This window comes from Vidua macroura, chromosome 7 (assembly GCF_024509145.1).
Source record: "Vidua macroura isolate BioBank_ID:100142 chromosome 7, ASM2450914v1, whole genome shotgun sequence".
Classification (NCBI taxonomy): Eukaryota; Metazoa; Chordata; class Aves; order Passeriformes; family Viduidae; genus Vidua; species Vidua macroura.
This window is the reverse complement of record NC_071577.1, coordinates 5,042,427-5,068,509: the sequence shown is the minus strand read 5'-3', so window position 1 is coordinate 5,068,509 and position 26,083 is coordinate 5,042,427. Positions and strand designations below refer to the sequence as shown.

General features: G+C 44.6%; 1 protein-coding gene across 1 annotated transcript in view; it reads right to left on the bottom strand.

Moving 5' to 3' along the window:
- The window catches only part of ABCA12 (ATP binding cassette subfamily A member 12), a 77,891-nt gene extending 52,193 nt beyond the window's left edge, over positions 1-25,698 (bottom strand). Inside the window, exons 1-9 of the mRNA XM_053982680.1 lie at positions 25,565-25,698; positions 21,653-21,746; positions 9,636-9,783; positions 7,283-7,371; positions 6,148-6,257; positions 5,237-5,422; positions 4,245-4,423; positions 1,231-1,343; positions 73-169 (exon numbers count right to left, since the gene is read on the bottom strand). Coding sequence (XP_053838655.1) covers positions 73-169; positions 1,231-1,343; positions 4,245-4,423; positions 5,237-5,422; positions 6,148-6,257; positions 7,283-7,371; positions 9,636-9,783; positions 21,653-21,746; positions 25,565-25,633 — 1,085 coding nt within the window. The 5' untranslated portion in view covers positions 25,634-25,698. The remainder of the gene's footprint in view (positions 1-72; positions 170-1,230; positions 1,344-4,244; positions 4,424-5,236; positions 5,423-6,147; positions 6,258-7,282; positions 7,372-9,635; positions 9,784-21,652; positions 21,747-25,564) is intronic.
- Between the last annotated feature and the right edge of the window lie 385 nt (positions 25,699-26,083).

The following is a 26,083-nucleotide window of genomic DNA, read 5'->3' as shown; positions in this document are numbered from 1 at the left end:
TAAGGTGATTTAGAGCAAAGATCATAGATTTGAATTACACTGTTAGTAATATCCCTTTAGCTAATGTCTCACCTTAGAACTTCCTCCAATTCAGATACTAAAGTGTGATTGTCTTTCCAGTGAGCAAAGGAATTACAAATAGATCTGGTCACCCAACTTCTTTCTTTATCTACAATAAAAATGTGAAGAGCATATTAGAAAAGATCACGTAAGTCTGGAACCTGAGAAGTGCTATAATGGCAAATCTATTCAGATTCACATATGAAGTTAGGCTCCTACCCCAAGCCACAATATCCTGGTTACAAATCTGAGTGTTCTTTTGGGGTGTAACTCTTCCTGGCCTTTCCAGGGAAGTGAGGATGGCATCCTAGAAGTGACTTTCTGTGCTGAAATCATTCAGGAACAATTCAGTGCTCCTGGGATCTGGATGCTAACAAAAGTCTTCTTCTGCTTTAGGAGCACTTTGCTGTCAGTAATGCAGAGTAAGGTGGCCAAGTATTTATTATGGTACCTTTTCCTTCATTTAGGGTTACTTTTTTACTGCACACACATAAGCTTTGTCTGCAGCATCATTTATGTCTCCCACAGCCATTTGCACTCACCTTGATATCCCCATGTGTCCAATCCTCTCACCAGGCACTTTCCATGTCTTCCCTTCTTGCACACCTCATCTTTCTTTTTACCCACCTCAACTTCCACAATCTCCACAAAACAAGTAGAGAAGGGACTGCAATCCCCATCTGTCCCTTGTAGCATTAAGTTCCTTTCCCTTGCCTGTTCCCAGATCCCTAGTTAGAGGGGGATATCTCTGCTGGAAGGGACAGGGATTTGAAGGAATGGCTCATCTGGATGTGAACAGCTCATTGTGCAGCCCAGCCCCAGCCCCTGCCTTGCTGCACCAAGCTGCATTAGACAGAGTCCACAACCAGAGGCAGATTTGGACATCAGCCCTCCCAAAAAACACAAATCAAGGTAAAACATTACTGGTCCCCGTTTCCACTGAGGCTGCAAACTCATGTTAATTCACTGTCTACTGACAAACCCAAGCCTTTTTACTTTTCCATTTGAAATGAGGCATTTTATTTGCATTTGTAAAAAGCTGAAGGAAGAACCCATTATGCTGAGCCCTGAACACTCTGCAATCTGTATGGTTACTTATTAGCCTGCAGTTTGCTTCTTCTCAGCACCACAGGTTTTCAGCAGAGATATGACTCAATGGAGAAGTCTTACCTTGCTCCAAGCAGTTCAGGGAATGTGGAGAATCTGTAACCTCATTCTGAACAGTTTTGAATCTATCATCGCCCACAAGAGAAGCAGAGACATTCTGAGCTGCCAGCACAACACTGAAGGGCGGGGAAAAAAGGAAAATAAATTGTGGTTACAGGTTTATGTGCTCTAATGGGAATGCTCTATTAGGAAACAGCTGGAACACAGCCTATCATTCTTAAAATGTTGGACAGACAGGACATCATCCCTATTTTTAATTATTTGTTTGATCATGCACAAGATACAAACACATGGGGCTTTGATGGGAAAGCCATGGTGGTGTATTAGCACAAACACACGTGTGGCACTCATTAGGTGCACTTTTTCAGAGAGTTATGTAAAATCTACAGGGCACTAAAATCCAGCCAGCAGGTCTCAGAAAACACCCAGGTGACACACCAGCCACGTGATTCACTGCTGCAGGGGAATTTTCTCCTAAAAAACCCCAAGAACCAAGAAGACAAGGCTCCAGGGAGAGCAGGGATCCCAGGGGGGAAAACATCTGTGGAAGGAAGAAGCAATCACAAATAACTGTTGCCATTTCCAATTCTCCTTCTTTCCTTTTTTGTGCTGTAATAGTTGGGCTGACAGGGAAGCAAGGAATGTTTCTCAGTCTTAGGAAGGAACAAGCTGATAATCAGGCATATTGTATCACAGAGGAACTAATTTAAAGGACTGCCTGCTCAGGTGTGCAGGTTACTGAAAACTTCACTGTGATTATTAGTCCCTTTTACTTCTCCTGTATAAAGAGCAGCCTTCACTGTAGCTGTGGGGTCACTGAAATGCACCATCTCTCTCTCACCTGCCTCAAGTACTGCAGGTGATACACAAAGAACCTGGCTGGGCTGATCTCAGTGGCATGAATAAATACATACTGATCTGTGGGAACAGACTGCTACTGAGAATAGAGCACCGGGGATCTCTTCTCTCCTAATTTAACATAATGTCTCCATGCAGGCTTCGTGGGCTTGGTGCTCATCATTTTTATTCTGCAGATGTGCTTGTAAGAGTCTTAGAGGGGAAGAAACCCAGTTATAAATGACATATTTAGCTGAGCAATGGCAGAGCCAAGGAGGAGGCAGGCACAGGCTTCCCAAAAATGGATGCATATCACGCAGATCAGAAGGCAGCAAACATGGAAACAAGTGATGCTGCTGCCCTTTTATTTCAGTCTTGTAGGGTTTCTGCAGACTTTGGCTGTGGTGAAAAAGCTCAGCTTATGTGTTCAGCTGAAAAACTATCTTACAGCACAAACAGGAACATTTGTGAAATCAGTCTGCAAGCCAGGTTTTTGTGAGTATTAAAATTTGCTGATAAACTTTCTATAAGATTCATGACTTGGAAGTTACTGTTTCACACTGGTGGTATTTATCACTTGGTTCATACAGATGCAACAATGAGCAAAAGTTCTTTTCTTCTATACCTTCATATTTCTACCACAAAAAAAACACCCTGTACAGCATTTCTTTAGCAGTTCAGTCCTGCCTGAGTAAGAGACATGGCCAGGCTCACTGAGATGTGCTATTGTAAGCATCATTAAAAGTACTATTTGTGCAATCTCTTTGCAATAACTCTTTACTCATGCATTTACAGTGCCAGATGCCAGGCATAAAAGCACTGCACAGTTCTGGTGATGAAATTCTATGTGCCTCTTTGTCGTGCCTATGATAACTTCCCCCAGCTCTGCAGCTGGAGAGCAAAGCAGAGCAGCACAGTAAATATTAATTCTCCCTGGGTACTCCAACAGGGCTGGTTCTCAGGCTGGGTTCTGCAAGCCAGTAAACACAAACAAATGTAATAATCCTGTGACTGAAACAGCAGCATGAACAAAACACTTCTGAATAAAATTACAATTCTTGCCACACTGCTGCTGACTCTTTAAGGATAAGGACATTACAGCTTACACATGGGTCTCACAATGCAGCATGGAAAATTACCTTGATATTAAATGTACAGGTTTCTAAGTGCCACAGCAACACACCAGTGATCAAAAGTGAGTCCCTCTAAGCCTGCATGCAATCAAAGAGGCAAAGCTTCTACAACTTCTTTTGGCTTCTTAACCCAACTGCTCATGTATGCAAGATAAAAAACAAAAAGCAGTCTGAAGACACTCAATTTCTTGGTGTCCTCCATGTACTGTAACAAGTGGACTATCCAGAATATTTTATAGCAGGGTCAGTCACACATCCAGAAGATGATTTGGAACAGAGTCCCTTAATTTTGAGTAACTCAGGTCTTCTGGAGATCAGGAAGAGTTTAACCAAACTACAGCCCAGGAAAGGGATTTCAAGGCTAAGCCCAATCTAGAAATTTGTATTGCCTTAGGTGCAAACCGCATCAAATATTTCAGTACAGTTAAACAATGCAGTTAAGCCAGCTCTGTTTTTCATATAACCACTGAGCAGATATATAACTGGCACTTTCTTCTGCATGTCAGACATGTTAAAGCCCATATGGAAGAAAATCAGGCTCCCTCTCTTCTCTGCTTTCTTGAGACCAGTCTTGAAAGATTAACCCAGCAGTAGATTGGGTAATCAGTTTTAAAAAACAACATTATGGCTCCCCTACAAGTGCTTGAGGTGCTCCAAAGCAACCTGAACTTGGCTCTGTGCTTTTCTGGAAAGAAGCAGCCGGCTGCTTTCTTTATCCAGCCAGGAGGGGTTTTCTTCCACCAAAGGCAGTGCCTGTGACTCACCAGCTTTTCTATCTGCACAAGGGCATGACAGTGCCTCTACACAGGCTGGGAGAAAACTCAGGAGTTTATATCAAGTTCCCATTAAAAGATGACACAAGAGTCACTGAAAAACAACACACTGCTCACAGTCCACAGACACCTTTAGAGTCAGATTAGCATGGAGCTGCATCATTCCCCAAACAAATCATGCTTTTAAGGTAACACCCTTCTTTCAAGAGGATAGGTGATGTCCTTAGAGGTCAGTACACAAACCCTGCTTCTCCTGCCAGTTTCTCTGTTTTACCTGCTTGGATTCTGAAGGAAATCAATTATGTCTCGCAGCTGCATGTTGTCCTGAAACACATCTGGGGCCAGCAAAAGCAGGTGCCACAAAGAGGTGTCATTCTGCACTTGGGAGACGAGTGTCAGAAATGAGACCATTTCATTGACGAAGGTCTCCTGGTACTCTGCGTTGTGCTGCACCTTAACAAATAAAAATGTAAGAAATTATTTAAGAACCAGAAGAAATTATTTAATAACCAGAAGCCTTGCCGCTGGGGGGTCCTTTTATATTTTTCAGCTGGCACTGCACTTGCATGCAAGTCTGCAAACAATACATTCAAAGGACAGGCAATAACTGAGAGTGTGACTGTGTTTTACCTTCACACTCCAGGTTGTACAATAAATTCCCTGTTCAGACAAGCCCTACGATTCACAATGTCCTAAAGAGCCCAAAGACTAGGAATACAAGAAAATTAATATCAATCCTAACCTTGGCAAAGAAAAAAAAAAAAAAAAAAAAAAAAGAAGGCTTTATCTTTAAAGGATTAATTTGCTTTAATTATATTGCTTTCCCAAAGACAAGTACTGCTTCAATCATGAATTGTTGGATGAGATGCAGGAGTCACTGGATGAAGTGTTACTGCTGAGGTAATACACAATTAAATTTATTGCCTTCCCAAGGTTTAAACATTCTTATTTACACCACATCCTCATGCTGTTCTATTGACCTGCCACTGCAGGGGGGCAAAAAAAGAGGAAAAGCAAGGCCCAGGCATGGTGAGAACCCTTAGTAGCCATGAGCTGATGGCTGGATGACCCTTGGCTTTCCAAGCCACGTACTCAGCTTGGAGCACAAGAATTAACTCAGCCTCACTGTGCCCTACTTGCACTTGGGTACAGAGATGAGCAACTCCTGCGCACGAGGGGCCCTGCTGTAGCTCCAAACCCTGCCTGATGGGTTTGAACTGCCACAGCTCCCAGCTGCAGCCCCCAGGGAAGGTCCCAGGCACTCACCTGGGAGAGCTGGGTCCTGAACTCTTGGGCAAAGGACTCCAGAAGGGAGGAGTTGGTGAAGCAGAAGGTGTGGTGGATATTGGCTGCCATGCTCCCTCCCGTGGCACCGGGATGTGCCAGGTACCGCGACAAGACCTGGCACAGCAGGGCCCTGAGGTTCCCCGCAGTGGAGTATTGGGGCTGGTTCTGAAAGAACAACAAGTTTAGGGTGGCTGTAAAGCAACACTGTATCTGGGATGGTGCTAAATGCAGCCAGGAGACTTTTCTTAAGGGACAGCAGTGACATCTGAAAAGCATTGTGGTTACGGCGTAGACAGAATTCTAACAGCTGAACAACATCAGTAAAACCCTTCAAATTCCTCATCTATTACAAAGAGAAATGTGTGCAAAAGGGTTTGTAGGCCTTGACACCAAACCACAAAAGCATTGTCCACTACATCGTAACAAATTTCTATTAGAAAGGAATAGATTCTATAAGTATTAAATGCCCATACAATAAACACACAGTGCCTCTGATGCCACTGCAGGACTATCATGGGCAAATAAATACTTGAATGTCAAAGCCTGTATCACATCTTTAATTTCATAAGAAATAAAATATACTGCAAACATCTTAACTCGCACAAGTTCTGAACAAAGTATCTCAGGGTATTTCTTGTGTGTGACTATATTTTGTATTTCATGGTATTATGTCTCAAGGTTTGCCTGATTTCTGCCTAGAGGATAAAAATCTCACCACAAAGCTTAAAAATCCACCCACAATCACTGTGTTTCCAAAATCAAGCTCATTCACATAATAGGGGAGATCCTAAAATAACAAAAGCTGTGTGTTGGTACTGTGAGCTTCTAATTCTTTAAATATGAGGATACATAAATGTTCATGCTCAGCTATTATGCAAATATAGACTTACCTTCTCAAAAGTGAAGATCTTGTTGAACGTGTGGGTGCTGGAAGTCAAGTTGGATGGTGATGAAACATTCTGAAGGTTTTTTTCTCCATGAGATACCAAATCCCCAAATGCTGCAATAACAGTTCGAAACACTGTATTTTACTTATGGCTTTTAAAACCTCTTTGCTATATAAAACCAGGACACAGGACAGCTACCTACAGCATTATCAATCTGTTTCCAAAGGTACAGCCAATGGCAACCTGTAAATACTTTAGGTTTTTTTCTGATATAATTAAATTCTGGATGACACTTAATTTTTTATATGGGGCCATGACCTATCATTTAAATTTTTTTTTAAAATAAAATGTAGAACTGAGTTCCTCCCTCACCACAAGCATGAGTCAATAGCTCCCATAACTGTTCATTGATTTACTTTTCCCCTCCCCACGCCTCTGCACTTGGTCCCTTTTGCATTCTGCATTTTTCTGTCTGTGCACCACAGAGGGTGCTGGCAGGAATGCTAATTGGAACAGTGAATGGCTGGAGCAGAACAGGAAAATGCAAATCTGTAATCATTCATTTCATCGTGAGCTCCCTGCAGAAAGGACTATCCATCATGATGGCTTGCAGATTGTACCAGCCATTACCATCAATAAATAATAATTGTAATGATTTTATGGAAACTTTCAGACTGAAAGTTCCTTCAGGAAAGAGAGTCACATCAGAGGAGAACATCACCAACAATAAATATCCACTCTGGCACAGAAGACAACTTATTTGCTGGATAACCGTGGATAAAAACCCTTTTGAAAAAAAAAAATCATAAGCTGTTTATGGAGAATTTGTGGGTAGTAAAAGGGCAATATTCCATAAATAGCCAGGTCTCTAATTAATGTCCAATCAATCTGTGATCTTGCATTGCTCCTGTGAAACACAACCATTTAATCCTGGCTTCTTGGCCAAATTCCAAACTCCTCTCTACAGCTACTTGTATTTGTTCCCAAGAATCGACAGTAATGTCATGGCCATGGTCACGTGCCTCTATGAAATGCATAAATAATTTCAGCAGTGCTCTAAGAATTGCAGCTCTGTCCAGAGATCTTCAAAAGATCAGCCTTCAAAGAGCAAAACTTCCTAAAGCAGTGAGTAACCTACCCAGTGAAGCATTCCTGCTGTCAGGAACCTCTGCACTCCATGGTGATGGCTGCCTGTCCTTGGCTACACTGGATGAGCTCCTGCGCTTGCTGGGGGAAAAAAGAAAAGAAGGAAAAAGGAAAAAAAGAAGAGACACCTGTAACAATTGCCAGAATTTCTTATTATTAACTTACTGCTTTAACTCAGAATGTGTCAATGGTTGGATTTCATGGCAGGTGTGTTGAAATCTGGGTTATGCAAAAGCCTGGTTCCTTCTGGAGGCCTGGCACGTATCTTGGGGAAGCCAAAGTACAGAACTCCATGGCTATAAAGTGCATGGCCTTACCAAGAAATCCTTCCAGACAACAGGACCGTACTCATCCTTCCCATACATTCCACTACAGGAGAAAAGGTTGCTGAGCTTGATTTTTGGACTTGGTTCCCTTTTATTAAGAGAAATTTCAAGCAATCTTACCATGCACACCTTGGTAAATGCCTCTAAGGATCAGAATCAAAGGGGAGAACCTTTCTCATTTTCTCTGCTGACCTCTGGTTATACATAGTTTTAGGGCAAGTTATAAAACAGCTTAACAAGAGCTTCAGTGAATTGCACAATGGGAGAGGACAAAGAAAAGCAACCTGGATTAACTGAATATTACAAAACAATATATCCAGGTAGTGAAGGGCCACAGCTCAAACACTTTGTGACAAACTCACCAAAGGGGACCCTGCACCCCTGAGGCAGAGCTGCACCTATTCATCTGGAGCCTTCCCCTTCCCAAGGAATCTTTTCCTGAGGTTTCAGACTCTGCTGCATCCTGCTAGTTTTGTTGTGGCTACTTAATAGTTGGTGTTTTTCCTTGTAGAACACACCAAGGCTGACACTGACCATGCAAGGGGTGGTATGGCCACATATCTATGATGATACTTCCCACAGACAACCTCGAGCATCAAGAATGGTCAAGATGCTTGTTAATAACTCATGTTCTTGATATAAAATTTGGCCAAATCCTTTGGTTTTCATTTGGCAGGAAAAACCACTTATTTCCGAAACAGCTTTTCAGAAACCAAAAGCAGAAAGCAAGGAGGATTTGTAGCTATTCAAACCCATGGAAGACCTCCAGCTTTGGCACTAGAAGCTCCTATTTCTTCATTTCAATACCCCAAATGAACCATTGTTTAACATGCCCAGGGAAAAACAATGACACTGAGGAACAGAGCTGAGAATCCAGGCATCCAGTCTCCATGTGGCTTTGCCTTCCCTCCTCTCTTCTGCTGCATGACCTTGAATTTGATTAGGATTCACCTTGTGCAACTTCAGTTGCCCACATCCTTAATCATCCTTCCCATTCATGGAGAGATTCTGACCACTGAATTCACCTGGGAAATTATTCCCTCTGCACTAAGGAGGATCCTTAAGGAGCCACCAACCCCAAGACTGACAGATGTGCTCTCTGCTGGGGCCTATTCTAGCTCTTCAGACTCTCAAGCTCTGGCCAAAGGGGATTTTGAGACTCTGACTATGGAGCAGCTTCTCACCTGAAAGCAAAGATGAGTAACCAGGGCCATTGTGAGATGCCCAGATTTTTAGCTCTCCATGAACCAGCCAGGCCTCCGTGTGGCATGTTTCCCAAGGGTCTGTCAGAACTTGGCAGCCAAGATGAAGAAGTCACCCTGGCTGGCATGCCTCAAAGCAAATGCTACTTGACTTCAGCTGGAACATTGAGAATTGAAATGGTCCCACTGAACATTTCCATTTCAGCAAATGGACATTCCAACAAAACATGCCCAGCCAGCTCCATGCTGCAAATATCTGTGCTTTCATGGGCAAAGATTGCTTCAGCATTTTCATGTGTTTCCCAGCACGTTTGATGGCCTACAGGGAGGACACCCATTCTGGCTGGCACGTGGAGGACCTGCTCAAAGAGGAGTTGCTCCAGAACAAACACCCAAACTTCCACACAAAGCATCCTGAACTGATCCCTTCCAGTGGAAGAGCAACATTCTGGGCTGCTCTCGGGGCAAGTCTTATCTCTGACCTGACCCACAGTCATGCAAAAACATGTTCCTTTGCTTTGATCTGGGTGAGCTGAAGAGTTTTTCTCAGGGAGCAAAATTCCCTTCAGTAGAAGATTCAAGCCTGAATCAGTGGACATGTTCCTGAGAGCTGTCCCTAATGTGATTATTTCTGAAGTGTCCAGTTGCAGCTGATATTCTGTTTTCTAAGTGTAAAGACATCTGTTAAAACAGGTAGTTGAGGTATATCTGTTGATAAATTTGTACATACACACAGACATGCATGGATGCTCCCTCCCCCTCAAAACAGGCTTTGTTTTACAGCTCCTAACACCTGGAAATATTCAGATTCCCTTACAGTCTGAGGACTGAGATGTCATTAAGCCTTGGCAGCAGATCTTCTGGTGTGTATGGTGTGCCTTTACACCTGGCATCGGAATCACACAGCACCGTCTGCAGGAACGGGAAGAAGCCTGCACTGGGAAGGTTTCGGGGTGCAAGGTAACCTGGAGGGAGAAAAAGAGAGAAAATGTCATTATGATGATGAGGACATGCACATTTTGGCCATATGTTTCTGTCAGGATGTGCTATTTTCCCTTCCTAAACAACAGGACACATTCTTAGCTTCACTGAGGCTCCTTTCACTGACTCCACCCTGGCAGTACCATCTGCCAAATCCCACTACAAGCACCTCCTCAACACTGACAAAGTCATCACAGGCTATTTAATCATAGAATGGTTTGGCTTGGAAGAAACCTTGAAGGTTGTCCAGTTCCAATGTGCCTGCCATGGGCAGGGACACCCCACTAGACCCAGTTGCTCAGGGTCCCAGTTAATAGGAAGAAGAGCCAAACTACTTGTTCATAGGATGGTCATGCCGTCAGTCCTGAAGCAACTGCACATTTCCCCCCTTCACTCCAAAATCCAACAACAGGAAAGAAATGACAAAAAAAAACCCTTAGACTAAGATATCCTAATTCTGCCTTAAAAAATAAAATAAATAAATAAATTGAAAGCAGGCACGTGGCCAGAGTAAGCACCCATGAGAACATGTTCTCCAAGACTTGTTGGATTGGTTTCTACACAATGCCACAATCTTTATTTCCAAGGCAGGCTGTTAAAACAGGGCTTTGTCTCAGCTTTTAGCACAGGAAGGGGCAATGGATCCAGGACCAACAAACATCCTTTGCCTTTTGAGCAGAGCTGCCCCGGGAAGGCAGAGGAGCAATCCATCACCACCACCCCCCATGCGTCCTCCCAGCTCAGAGCAGCTCCAGCACCATCTGCCTGGTGACCTGGGATGCTGGCAGCCAGTGCTGAGGGATCAGATCTGTGTCCCTGCCTCCTGTATCTCCAGACACAGAGTGGACCTGAGCAAGGAGACACTCGAGTGTTTTATGTGCCACTTGCCCCGTGCTGCTCGCTGCCAGCCCGCAGAGTTCACGGCTGCTCTTCCTCTCGGAGACAAACGCTCTCATAAATCTCCAAACTCTTTTGCTGGATCACGGCAACATATTATTTAAAATAATCATTTGGAAAATTACCTGGCAAAGGACATTGCCATTATTTCTGCTATGGCAAGGAGCCAGATTTGCTGAAGGCCTGCGGGCAGGCTTGTGGTAATTGATTACCTTGCTCTCTAGTCTTCAAAGATGACCTGAGACTCTCACCCAGGCACAGCTTTATCTCTCACCCCCCCAACAAGGACACGGTACTACATTTGTACAACATTTATTCATTATAGCAGTGGTCAAACCCCAGATGCTCCCAGAGGGCTTGGCAGGGTGGGTGGATTCCACAGCTGTTGGTCTCCTTGATGGAGGCTGGATTTTCCTGAGCTTTCCTCAGCACAGCTGAGCACTGCACTTCTGGGTCAGAACACAAGAGCTCATGGTTTAGCACAGGAGGTCCCATTGCTTTGGGCAAAACAGCAACCAGTACAGAGGCCCCTGAGACCTGCAGAGGTACAGGCACCAACTTTGATGGTGGTGTGATTCTCTTCTACACCTCAGTGGAGAATTAGGAGTACAAGAGAGCATTAAAGGACATGGATACCTGCCAGAGGAGAAGGCTCCCTGCTGTGGGAAGCTTCCCTGCATCCCTCAAGCCACCTCAGGAATTACACCCCTCCCTCCTTTGGGAGTTACACAGCTGGCTGAACCAGCTCCCAGCAACCTCAGAGTACCAAGGGCAGCAAAAGAGCTCCCTTATCCCTACAGGCAGAACTTCTGTGTTGGGGCCACAGGACCAAGCATCCATCACTCTAAAGGTGTTGTAGGGTAATTAATCTGCTGCCCATGAGGGAAACTTTAGAGCAGGGCACTTTAATCTGGAAGCATCCTTGTGTGAATATCCCTGCCGTGTCTGCTGTGTTTGCCCTTTGGGATCACCAATTACAACCCTGCACAGGGTTCTGCACACACGGGCACTTTCCTCTCATCTTCCTTGTCATCTCCCACACCCTCATTCCCATGCAGGGCATTGACTTGCACACCAATCCAAAAATGCACACCACAGACCTCACTGGATCGGTGTCCCTACCAAAATGAAGCTTCAAAGATGTGCGAAGCCATGAGGCCTGGGATGGAGGGCATACCCACAATGATGTGTGGAGCTCCACCCTTCACTGCCCTCCACACCTACCAACAACCACAGAGCCAGGAGTTAACCTCATGTCTCTTAGTAGACCAGGAGCAGCTAAAGCTGTGTAACTCCTCAGCGCAAAGCTGAAAGGGGAACACAAGGACGGGTCTGCGGAGCACTGGTCTTCTTCAGAGACAAGCCAGATGCTTACAGAGGTGATTAAGCAGAGATCCTGATGAATCCAGATCAGAGGAAGACTCTTCCTTGAGGTACAACTATAGCAATAACAAATTCTAGAATTGGACTCAAAAGTGCCACACTTTGAACTAAGTGGGCAATTAAACCACCAGCTGCTCTATCACAAGTGAAGTGCTCAGCGTCAGAACACAGTGATGGTATCGGTTCTTCCTTGTCTTTTGAAACAGCAGCCCCAAACATAAAGAGCCAGGAATTCGTGACCTGAAGTTTGGAAGTGCTGCCACTCGTGGTGGTGGCACAATGCCTGTGAAGACATCCTTGGCCTATGAGGTTGAGGCACTTGGCGAGGCTCTGCCAGCTCTCAGCAGATGCTGAGCAGTTTGCTGGCAGCTGGATGCAGCCATGGGGCCTGATCCATCCCTGAGTCACTGCAGGCATGAACCAGTGTTACTCCATCATGCTCTTGGCACAGGAGAGGTGGCAATGCCAGGGAGGACTCTACTGGAAGAGGCCTGGGCTCTGACAGCAGTTAGAGAATTAAGGAAGTTTTTTGAGAAAGACTGTGATACATTAAACCCCAAAATGTCTGGGCCAGATTCCCACGTGGTGTAAGTTAGACCCACGCTGGTTCTCAGCCCTGCAATGGAAGGAATTTACTGATGCCAAGGTGAGCCATGAGATTAATGCTCTCCCTGCTCCATGCTCCTGCCCTCCATCCCCCTGCTCATGGTGAGGAGATGTGACCCCACAGAGCCACACAGATGAATCTCCTGCTGGCCCTGTAACCACTGCATGGATGGCCAGGGAGGAGGCTGCTTCAGGAGATCTCCATACTGACCTGTCCCTGCCTTGGCTGAGGTTTATCCAGCACACCAGTGACATCAGTGCACAATGTAAGCAGCTACCAAATGTGACAGAAGGAGAGTTATACCCGCTCTGCAGGTACAAATTTTATAGGACAGTCTTTCCAAAGTGACAGTTTCCCAATCTGAAGTGTAACACCCTTACTAGAGACTTTTGCAGTGTTTCTACTGTTGGGAATCCCTTTGTTTTCCACAGGCAGCTCCTTCTCCCACTCAAACCTACGGCAATGCCATATCCAAGCCCCAACTTTATGATCCCACATCAACACTAGAGCAGATCCACAACACATAACAAAATTATTTTTTCAATCTCCCCACTGCCTTTAGCTTTAAACCTCCTAATTTGCTAAAACTACAATTTCCCTTTAAGGGTCCCACTGCCAAGTGCCCATGAGTCAAGGGGGAGAGATCACTGCACCCACTGCTGCCACGTGTCTGAGCTGAGAGAGCACCCTCTCATATTTCTGGCCAAATTGACACCGCTGCAACCAAAATCCAAGCCTCGATCTGTATCCTGTTAGCAAAGACTGACTTTGGGTCTGCCAGCAGCAGAAGCCCAAGTGCAGAGGCCTTTACTGTGTCTTCTGACAGAGAGTTTTGATTTCCTATCCCCACTGAGAGAAGGGCTCAGAAACTGAAGGGAAGAGGCACCCCAAAGGGCAGAGGAGGCCAAGGGCTCAGTGCTGCATGGGCTGGTTCTCCCTGTTCAGTAGCATCTAACCAGGCCAGCCACATCTCCAAGAGCTGGGAAGAAACAAGGCATGCAGAGCAGTAATAACAAACATAAGATACCAATTAATACACACATGCCACTGGAAATTCTGGCTTTTCCCCATTTGCTCTCATTCAGAAGAAAAAAAAAGAAAATTAATTTCTCCTATTTTTCCGAATGTTGTAAATTCCAGCACACTTCCCTTCAACACAAGCAAAGCATTTTGTTTTCTTCAGGTAAAGGTGCTTGGTATAATACCAATGAGAAATGTCAGGGTGGTTCTAAATGTCATACAAGAGGGATGAAAATGACTATTTCACTATGGTCTATAAGATTAATTGAAATTGACCCAAATGTTTAAACCTAAATGGAGCATGTTTCACGTTGCCACATTGATTTTGCTGCTTCCACTGCACTGAGGTTTGTGGCATTTACATTATAGCTGAGTCCAGCCATCTGCTGATCCAGCCAGGAATTCAGCAGGTCAGAGGCACCGCAGCACGACCACAGCAGCCCCCAGCTGAGTTTTTCTGGTTTCTACCACCTCTAGTTTAGAGTCATACCACCACTACTTGGGCATGAAAAAATTTGCTTGCCTTCAACATTCACACACTCTGACACTACCTAAGTCCTATGCTCTAAGTCCTTCCAAATTCTTCCCATAGTTCATAAAAAATCCATACAAACCTCAACTCTGCCACTGGTGAATTGGAGGCACTGATGAGCCAATGGCTTCATTAGGAAGTATTGTGTTTAATTGGAAATGCATTCAATCATTGCCAAATCATACAAGGCAACATTGTAACTGGGACTTTTCAGCTAGAGAAAAGGTGGCCAAAAAGTGGTTTGATAAAGAAATAAATAAAATAAGGACTCAGTGAGTAAAAGAATGAAAAAAAGATCACTCCTCACAAGACAGGGACAGCAAAGCACAGTGAGATCAGGACATAACCAGCAAACAGGACCAAAACCACATTTTTGTAACAAATACCAAAATGTTGTAGAACTTACTGCCATGGGACAAAGCAGACATTGATTTCAAAAGAATTAGACAATTCACAAAAATAGATTTGCCAGTAGCTACTAAAATGATCACATGGATCAAACCCCTTCAGCTTCTGGCTGAAGAAATCTTAAACCTTTCAGGATTTTTGCAGTGGAGGGAACACTCTGTGTTGTGTTCCTACACACTCTCTTAAAATCACTCCTGAGTAGTGGGGATCTACCCCAGAGCAGCAAAAGAGCCCAAACTGTTTATCAGCTGTGATCCATATTTATCTCAAGAGTCACAAAAACTTCTAGTGAGAATATTTCCTGCTCTGGTCACCTCCTCCCAACTTTCTATGCCAAATGTTTGGCTGTGTTTGTGTACACATAACCTTCTGGGTTCCCTTCTAGTCTTTCTCATGGCCACACAGCATCACTTGAAATTTTAATTTCTGCTTTTTCTACAGCCAAAAAGACAAAAGTGCCTGTTTCATGACATGACAAAGATCCTGCTTCCCTCCAACCACATGCAACTGTCCATTTCCAACTTTGTTCACATCTATTTATCAGTAACAACTTAAGCTGCCTATGTTTTTTTTGTACAAAGCTTTATGCTAATGCTAGGACTTTGAATTTCTCTCCAAAAACAAAAGCAAATTATCAAATCTATGGGATGAGATTAATTTTTAAGCAGGGCACTTTTTATACATGAATATCCAGCTGGCTTATGACTTACCTATTAAAAGAGAATATTTAATTGCCCTGGCACTTCTATTGCTGTGACATTTCAGTGCAATTTTTTTTCTAACATCTAATCTGACCCTCCCCTGGCATAATTTGAGGCTGTTTCCTCTCATCTTTTCACTTGAGACATGGCAGAACAGACTGATCCCCACCTCACTACAGCCTCCTTTTGCGTCTCCTGATTTTTGAAATGAAAGCACAGCAGGACCCCAGATAAATCCATCCAAACCCCCCGGACAGCCAGTGTGGCTGGGTGAGATTTAAAACCTTGCATTTTTTTATCTTTACAGCAACAGGATCCTTGTTTTCTCATGATGTCCTCAGCTGCCTGCCTAGGACACTGCAGTCAAAGCAGCAGACAACTCACAGCCAGACTCCTCCCTCCCTCTGTGGCCTCCACGGAAGAAGCATTTCATTTTGTTGCCCAATTTTTCCCTCAAGCACTTCAGGCTCTGCAATATGACCAGCCCAGAGCAGACAGAATCCACTTCCATGCTTATTAAGACTGGGCAAGCTGGTTTTGCTCGCCCACAGACCTTCCACTTCCACCTCCTTATTTAATAAATTAAAAATCAGCACTGTGATCACATTGGGTTCGTGGACTGATCAGGGAGAACAAAGAGCAGAAAGCATAAAAATCACAAAAGAGCCAAAGAGCAGCAGGTGTAAAGGGAGGAGAAAGAACCTCCAAACCAAAGACAGGAACAAAGGAGAGGAGGTGGAACCTGGAACCCTTCGAAGAGGAATTGCAAACTCAGGGCAAGGTGGGGAAAAGACAGAGCTGCTGCCTGCACCACGGGGCAGAGCTGAGGAGGTTGACAGTGCTAGGAAGGGATGCTCCACTGCCTGCTCCACAAACACACCAGGAGAAAGCAGTAACTGCACACAAGCCCTTTTCCTAGAGGGATCTTTTAAAGCAATATTTAATGCAGACAAGGCTAACCTGGTCTTGTAACACAGCCAGGTTGATCTTGTCTGTATGAGCAGCAGGGAACTACCTAAACAGGACCTAAGAAGAGAGTCAGGACATTTCCCAGCAAGAAACTGGAACCTAAAAGCTTAAATCCATATCTAGACTCTTGTAAAAACACCTGCACAAAAACTGTGTTTACCCAACCCATATCTTTCAATGCTGAGTGCCTCCAGAGCCCAGGTTTAGATTCTTTAAACAAAAGTGACCTCCTTTCCAGAAACACAGGCATCAACAACTGCTAATTTCAGTCTAAGCCAAGCTGCTCAGCACCTTTGGAAAAATACCTCTGCCCTTTTAGATCCCAGCACCTGGACTGAGATGTTTCAGGAAGTCAATTAGAATTAAGTGACTGCCCCAAGGCCCTGCTTCAATGGGGAAGGAAAAATCACAGTGGTAAGTCAGGAGTTCCCAGCTCCAACGCTGAACATCCTTCAGTCACACCCCAGAAGGCAGAAGAGTCTGCAGAAAGAAAGGGAAGTGTGGAGATTTATGACAAGGGAGGCATTACAAGCATCACAGTGCTCTCTTTAAGCAATTGATGTGCAAGCCAAGGGAAAGACATGGAACTCTATGGCTGAAGATCAGGGTAAGGAGATCAGTGTATATGTCTATTCAGCAAATGTGGGGTTAATTAATATAACCCATACCCCCTTCAGCTCTGGTTTAATGAAACAGAGGGTTATATGGCAGTCTGCTCTCTAGCACAACAGAATGAAACAAAACATTCACACCAAAGCCAGAGACTTGGTGAGGCATTTCCCTAATCACTGCAGACAGGCACAGGCAAAAATCTGATGTGCAGAAAAGGGGGGAAGCCTGACAGAAAAGAGGGGAGGAAAATGAAGCAGTGTAAAGGAACACAAGGAGTGGGGCTGCTCCACCACAGGCAAGTGGTGAAGGAGAGCCTGAAGTCTGATGTGTGCTTGTCTGTGTGCAGAATAGGCTGAACCCTGGGGGTGGATTATGACTTGCATAAATATCCATGACTTATCCAAATGAATGGAGTGGCCTGTGCAGCTGAGCCATCATCCCAACTCCCTGTAATTAGCATGGGAACCTATTAATTTTTCCACATTACTGGGAAAAGAGATGAATACAGGTGCCTCCAACTAAGAGGCAAACTCCTATAAAGTACAGCATATTTTCAGAGTTTTCTCACCTCCAGGTGAGATACCTTCTAAGCCATCGGAGATCTCTGCTCAGGGGCCTGTACTGACTTTTCCAGCCAGTTCTGGACCTGTTCAAATCCTAGCTACAGCAAGATTGAATGGGATGAAGCTCAGAGCCTATCCTGGGCCTTCCTTTTCCCAGGAGCACTGGAGCCAAGAATGAGAGCAGAGTATCTGTTCCTACACAGTGCCGTGCCACACAGCTCTGGCTCTAAGCTAGACCCAAACAGCTGTGCTGGTACTGACCAGCAGACCACTGACCAATTCTGATGATATTCCCCCAGAACACTGGCTGCAAAGAGCAGCCTGGTGGAGGACTCTGCTGCTGAGTCTCTCTCTGACAAACATCTCTGAGTGAATGCAATGTACCCTTGCAGGCATCTCCACAACGCTGGGGAAATCTAGGGGGAATTCTGGGCAGAGGTGGAGGGTAGAAAGTGCTTCACTGGGAAAAGTTCTGCCAACGAATTCCCTGGCAGAATTTGGTGGATTTAAGAGCAGACCCAAGAGCACAGCTACTTTCCATGAAGAACTGTCTGTGAATGAGGCACGGGTTTCACAGCCCAGCTGTCCCTGGGCACGTAGGAGCAGACCCGGGGTCTAACAGGGGTGAGGTTTGTCCCACATCCTCCCCACAGCCCAGCTGAGCAGGGTTCTGAGCGAGTGGAGGGGTAACCACACCCAAGACAGCTCCTACCGGGAATACTGATGAGGTTCAACTGACAGCAGGGGAGAGGAGGCCAGCAAGAAAGGAAGAAATCGGGCGGGGAGGGTGTGACAGGGTGTGACAGCTCGTTAAAGCAAGGAGCGTAATTGGGCTCCTCTGCAGACTGAGTGGGCTGAGCCCTGAGGGACAGATTGTATCTCCTACACAACTCCCATACCTTCCTAAAACCTGTAGGATGGAAAGGGACTTGTGTCCCTGCTCCAGAAAACAGGTGATACAGGCACAAAAGTCTGGATGATACCATCAAACCCAGTGGCTTTCACCTGCAGGCTTCCAGTCCAGAGTTTCCTATTCCACACATACACATCCCAACGTCTCCTAGCAAAGACAAAGGCTGAAATAAAAAGGTCAAAAGTCACAACTGCAATGTGAATAGTAAGTTGAATGGGGATTTTGTTTGTAAGACTCTGGGATCATCACAGAAACTGGATATGCAGACAGTGAAATCTCTTTTTCATTTCTCCTGACAACAGTCTCTGCTGACCTGGAAACACACCATCAAACAGAATCCCTGAATAAAGAAGAGAGATAGGGGTTTTTTTACCTCCTAGATACAAGATGCTTTAGTTATGAAGAAAATGATTTATCAGACTTCAGCTCCTTGTTTTCCTCAGTTCTTAGTTCTCCTATGAGCATCTCTTGAGTGGTGACATTTATTTGGCATGTCATTTCCCTCTGAAGCTCAGCCTGGCACAAACTCCCTTTGCATTAAGTGCTACACAATATAATTCAGCACAAGCAACTTGCTCCTGCAGGAAGCCCTTGCCATTTTTTCACCCTTGACTGATATTTGCCAGGTAATTTCTCTACAGAATCCTCCATCTATTCAATGTGTATTAGCTGCCCTTCAGAAGAAATTACTGTCTCGAAGTTGAGCTGTTTTAATTGAAAAAAAAAATAATAGATTTCATGATATTTCTGTGGCCCTGAATACACAAGATAAGCTTGCAGAGTGGGATTTTCTGTGGGGTTATCTCTAAGGCTCCAAACCTCAACATCTGAGTAGCTTATTCCATCTCTGTGCCACTGATTCTGTGCTTCCTGACTTTTGTCTACCTGCAATAATCTCTTGACAGCAGAATTGGAAACAAGTTCTTGTCACTACTTAATGATTCTGTCTTAAGGAAGGCACTGGAACTCAGCATAAGGTGAATTTTATGAATAAAATGAATAAAATCCCCTCCTGTAATAGTTTTTCTAGATGTGTCCACCCCCGCCTGCTTTTCTATCAGAAAGGAAAGTTCCCAAGTGATTAACCTTTTGCTTTTCAAGCAAAAAGTTTGATACATTTTTTCCAGTTGTCAAAAAAAAAAAAAAATTGTCAAGCAACTGTTCTTATTTAACTATAATAGCAGCAGAAACTGGCTGTTTGATGCTCTGGTTAGCATCCTTCTCTATTCCTTTGGGATTCTTAGATGGTCTCTGAACATCTGCATCACAACAATACACCAAAACCATTATTTTCCAGCAAAAAACCTCTCTTGCAATAGAGAGTTCCTATCATCCACTTCTAAGAGAGAGAGACACCTACTCACATACTTACTGAGACTTGTACTAAAATAAAATTAATCTACAGAAGGAAAGGGAACTCATCCAAAGATACTGCCCAGCTTTCCCCTTTCCTGCAAAACACAACTGATGGTGCTACTTGCAGTTCATAAGATTATTCCTGTTAATTCATTAAGGCAGAGATGTGATCATCCAGAGCAAAAATGCTCCAGATAAATATAGGTTCAAACGAATAACCCTGTCAAATAAAAGAATAAATATTTCCCCATCCAAATGGCTCCCTTGACATTCAACTTATCTGATTTATTGGGGACAGGAAGTACAACTGGTGGGGCAGCGTGGGAGGTCTGCCATTTCCACACTTGGCAAAATCTGGGGTTTTCACAAAGTACAACGTGTCCTGTCTTGCCTGCTCCAACTGGCTCAAGGAAATTTGGGAGAACTTGGAATCTATAACATGCCTAAAGAGGCCTTTTGCTGACAGCAGATAGGGGTTAAAAAACTATCCCAACACATCAAGAATGTCCTTTCCCATTAAAGAATTCCTATGATACTTTCAGGAAGAACTTGCTCTGGCTCTTCATCCCTGCCTACGGAAGGAGGTGCACAATGCTGCAGGGGGATTAGGCTGTAAGCTCTCTGCAGCAAGGACTATCCTAATTTCATGTCTGATACTTGCCACAGTGCGGTCCTTTCTCACACCTCACAGAGGAACGAGGAGTTTCTAACCAGAGAATCACACCTGTCACTCACCAGGGTGAACATTCCCAGTGTTCAGAGGCAGATCCCTCCCAACCACATCTCACACAGGGATAGCTACAAATATTGTCTCCTCTGCTGCCAGGCACTGTCTCCTCTCCTCCTGCATCAGTCTCCCTGCCCCAAGTACAAACCCCCAGCCTTGCCCATGCCAGGCATTTGCTCCTGCAGGCCCATGACAGCCCCATGTGGGTCATCCATGGTGGTGTCTCTGCTATCAACCAGGTGTTGAAAATCTTTAAGGTCCCTTCCAAGCCAAACCATTCTATGGCTCTATCATTTGAGTCAACTCAAAACTAACACTGTGAAAGATAAAAAAGAGCTCCTAACTGGCTGAGCTCCTTGCTCTGCTTTACTCTATAACTTCATGGACAAATGTGCTCAGGGCTGGGACATGCTTCTGATGGTGGTTAGGACTCACTGATCAGCAGAGGTGCTTTAGAGCAGACCCAAGTGCATCCCTGCTCTGAGATGGACACTTCCTGACCCAAGGAGCAAGGCTTGCAAGTGAGAACCAGCTTGTGCAACCCTTCACCCATTTGACCCCCAACAACTATGACCCACCCAAGGAGCTGCTATTTTTATTACAAGGGGCTCAAATGCACCATCAGGTCCCACAAGCCAAGCAAGTTATCACTCTTCAACTGAGCCTTAGCAGCAAGAAACGTCAATGTGCACATTTTGCCTGTGGCATGCACAAGGTAAAACCTTTCATGTTGACCAATCTCATATTTGCCACCTCACCTGCATAATCACACTTGCAGCCTCTGCCCTCACTCATTTTACTGAGTAAGCCCTCCCCCAGCTGCCCTCTTCTCCCTCAGTTTATCCTGGAAATTTATATTGTTGTCTACAGAGCAGTACCTGAATAAATCTTGATGAGACAGTTCTTTAAGGTTGCTTTCTAATTATAAGCTAATTTGGAAAAAAAAAAAAACAAACAAAAAAAAAAAAAAAGCCACAAAAACATGAGCAAAAACAACCTCAGAGAAGCACACACATTTTATTTACAGCATGATGCATCCCAGGAAATCTCAACTGAAACTACATGGAGCCAAATTTGTAAAAGTAACAAAAACCATCAAATGAACACATCAGTCACTGAAATGAGAACTAAACCCCACAGACATAAAAACAAACCAGTTACTTACAGTTTTGCTGCGGTTCTGGAGGGAATTTGAGACGGATAATAGCCAAGATTATGAAAACAACCACAGGCCAGGAAATTAAAACAAATGACCATACCTATAAAACAGCAATGAAAATATATCGGTTACGTTTGTCGCATTGATGTTACCCAGAGCCTGTCTGGAATGTACAAGCAGGGCCCTAAGTGAGTTATGAGGTGCACTGTAAATCACACCTGTCTTGGCATGCATACAATTAAAATCCAAGCATTATCTATTCAGGAAGAAAAACTACTGAAGATTTTGAGAGCAAATAACAAGGCTGAAAGCAGCACAAGGTTTCAGTTTGGCTGATAATTATGGGGGACTGTGTTTACCCAGCTTTGAGACACTGCTATGTCACAGTAAAGGCATGCTGGGAAGCACCAACCAAAAGATAAAGCAGCTGCAGTGTGAAAGCTTGGTTTCACTTTCAGTGAAATTATGGATAAATAGGACTTCAATTGACCTACACCCCAAAACTAAAGTCTTTGACAAGCCTACAGCAGTTTTCCCAAAAAAATTGAGCTGTTTTTCACAACCAGTAGATCTTCATGGTAGAGCTGGAAGGAAAGATTTTCACAGTGGTCATTCACAAGATGTGGAGCTCAAGCACAGTAGAGGAAGGGGTTTATGGAGTTGTGCAACCAGCCTACAGAACACACATCTGATCACCCATCATCAAGAAAATCCCCTTATAAGAACTTTTGACCCCAGCAGCCCAAATCCCTGGCACCTTTCCATCTCCAGACTATAGCAGTCCATACAGATGGGCTGAGATGATTCCCAGCATGGTTTTGGTTAAAGGGACCTTAAAGCTGATACAGTCCCACCCACTGCCATGGGCAGGAACACCTTCCACTCTGCCAGGGTGCCCCAAACCCATCCAACCTGGCATTGGACACTGCCATCGATGGGGCAGCCACAGCTTCTCTGGGCAATCTGTGCCAAGGCCTCCCCACCCTCACAGGGAGGAATTTCTTCCATATATCCAACTTAAGGTGGAAGAGAAATAATGTAATATTGCCCTAATGTGTTGAAAAATACATGAACATGTATAGAACTCTTGTCTCTATGAGGGTTGCCCCTTTCAATGGGCAAGAATTAAGAAAACACTAGAATTAATCATCTAGTATAGTAAACCAATTTAGGGAGGATGCCCAAAATCTTAAAATACAAACCTTGGAGTTTTGTGAGCTAGAAAATTGTAATTTTTCAAATAATCCCTTGCTTTTACACTATCTGGAAAGCTGGCTGCCATGCTTACTAGATTAGGAGTTTTCCATCCATTAGTAGTTAAACTGAAACTACTCTGTGCTACAAAATTGCTGTTCTATCTTCAAGTCCAATTTTGGAACTGCAAAGATGTCTTTCTTCAAAATAATCCCCTTTTTCATCGTTGTGTTGCTATTTTTTTTTCAGATCAGCAGATATTACACAAAGCTGTTTTTACAAAGTAATTCCAAGCCCATAACCGTGTTTTCATTTCCTGTAACACTCAGTGGAACATAAAGCCAAACAGACAGACAAACAAATCCTGGAGAGCAATTCAGCTTAAAGATAGTTGTTCTACAGCAACTCCATCCCTATCATCCCTGATGAGGTGACTCAGGCTTGAAAGTAGGAGCAAATTCATGCCCCAAAATAGGTGACAGACATCAAACCACAAGGCGCCTCCCCCCACACCCCTTCAGAGGGTGCTCCTATAATTTTAGCATTCAGCCACATTTAGCTTAGACAGGCCAGACCCTTCCTGCTTTTTATGTATACACTGCCAACCTGTAACAAGATCCATCACTGACACTGACATATTTTAGTAATTTTTTATATCAGATGCTTTCCCTATAATCAGTCCCCAAATGTGCAGTTTAACTGTGATTAATTCTCATGCAAATGGTATTATTAATGTGTCCTCCTTGTTTAGCACCACACAGGCTAAAGTAAAATTATGGGGTAACAGCACAGAAACTGATATTAGTCAGAGGCTGCCTAAAGGAAGGGCCGGACATCTGTCACATTCCTGGGACAATAAATGAATACTGATTGCTCCTACTCAGGAAAATCGTTGTCCCTCCCCATTTTGAGCTTACAATGATGATTATACTCCCCACTTTCCAGACATGTCTTCTCTCAGTATCTCTGTCCTGTGACTTAATTGGATTTAATAGTAGCTGGGCACATCAGTTGCAACATCACAGCATTCCCACAGCAGTCCCAGGCATTTCTAATAAACAAAAACAAGACAACCACCCTAGCCAAACTGTTTGCAGGTGGAACATGTTGACTCGAATGGAACAACAACCAACCTCAATCTGGCTCTTGGGACATTAAGAACTGTGATGTAGGTTGCATAATCTCTTAGTTGCTGAATTATTTCACTGCTAAAAGTTGATTTAATCTCTCAGAGCTTACTTAAGATCTCTGGGTGAGTGCACATTTTCTCTCCCCTTCCTGCCTCTGTTTAAATAATGTTTAAATTATTTTAAAACATTATTAAATAATGTTTAAATAATGAAGTGCAACATGCAAGAGGTACCAATATCTCCAGTTACCTTTGACACTCAGGCCCAACTTTGCTCCCAAAAAGATCTGAGTTTACCTGCTCACACCCTCCTCAGCCTGAGCAAGCTCCCTAATTTGGAGCAAGAAAGGAAAATTAAGGAGGGTTGCAAGGCATGCCTGCCATAAAATAGTCAGCAGTGGCCAGATTTTTATTTTAATTGGCATTTCAGTTCTACAGAGTTGATATTTCAACTCCACAGGAAACCAGAATTACAGCAAGTCAGACTGTGGTCAGAAGCACAGGTAGGGCTTAGGTGGCATTTACTCAGGGTACACAAGACCTAAAAGGGACCCAAGCTTTCTGCTTTTAACGAGGCTATTACAATTTCTCTCAAGAAATTAGAGGTAATTTATTGGGATTCTTCTGCATCTCAGGAAAAGTGTATTTTGCAGCAGTGAAGAACACTCTGAGGCACACAGCATATCCAAGGAGTCAGAGGCACTCAGCATCTCTCTGAATCAGGCTCCACAACCAGGAGATAGGGCAGGGTAAGCTGGAACAGACCTTGCAGAAGCACACAGTCATACAAAGCCTTTCACTTCACCCTCACATCACACCCTCCATGGGCATCTCTCTTTGGTCAGCACTTCTGTGCCTGCCAAGGTTTCCATTCCACCAGGGCAAGTTTAAACCCCACCACGTTTGGGTTACTGGAGCACAAGTTATGGTGCAGCTCCCTGAACTGCCCAGGCTTCTGCTGAAAATACCACACACAGCTGTACCAACACTGGACTGGGACAAAACTGGCCATGCAATGCCATCCAAAGGAACATTTGCTCCCTGATGCTGCTGCAGCTCAGATCCCTCTCTGGACACTTCTGGCAATGGTTTATCTTTTGGACAGAAAGATCATTGGGGTGCTTGATTTGCAGCACACCGGACTGCACTGGAAATCTGTCCTACCTGCATCTCTCAGAGCTACATTTTTGTTATCCATCCTTTACAAATGGCTCTGTGTAAGGGCAGTCCCTTCACCCCTAAATCCCAGGGGCTCCTCAGAGGCTGTGTACCAGGCACAGGGTCTGCTCACATGGCAGCAGGCACAGCACAGCAGCCCTAACTCAGGTCTGCCCACGAGTCTGTGCATGGTTTTGTTTGTACAGACATTGTCCCGAGGGAACAAGAGAGGCATCCCTGGTACTCAGTCTGCACTCCTGAGCTTCACACAAGACCCACCTTCACTTCTGTGCCATTCCCTTCCTTCCTTCCTTCTGCTTCTACCACCACCCTCCCATTCTAACAGCACAACCTTCCTCTCTGCAGTGCCCCCTTCGCTCCTCAGCTCCTGGTGTTTCCAGGTTCCCCCTCCTGCACTCCTCTGTTCCCACACTCACCAGCTGCCTCTTGACACTCAGCCAGTTCTTCCAGAGCAGGATCCTGAGGTGCTGGGAGAGCGCAGCCATCCTTGACTCACCCGACCGAAAGCGAGGGGGCTGCGTGTTCCTCCTCCCCGTGCTTAGGAGGCAAAAGTGGAGGCTCTAACCCAAAAGGGCATCCAGTGTCCAAAATCCAGGCCTCTGCCTCTTCCCCACAGCATAGCTCTGAAGCAGCTACTCCATCCACTTGTGGCTGCTGTACTCCCAGGAACTGTGGCTCTTGTCCTCACAGCAATAGCTCCTAGCAAATTCAACAGGTTCTTCCTCTCCGGGCGGGCGGGCAGATGCAGCAGCCTGCCTCCACTTGTGTTAATTACAATATCCAGCCTCTCCTGGATGCTCCCTGTCCAAGCCCTCACCGATAAAAAGGATAGCATTCCAAAAAGATGCTTCTGCTTAAACAAAAGGTGATGCATGCCTCCTCCTCCCCATGATGAAACTCCCTGTCTGCCCACACACCACTTCTGCTGGAGAGGT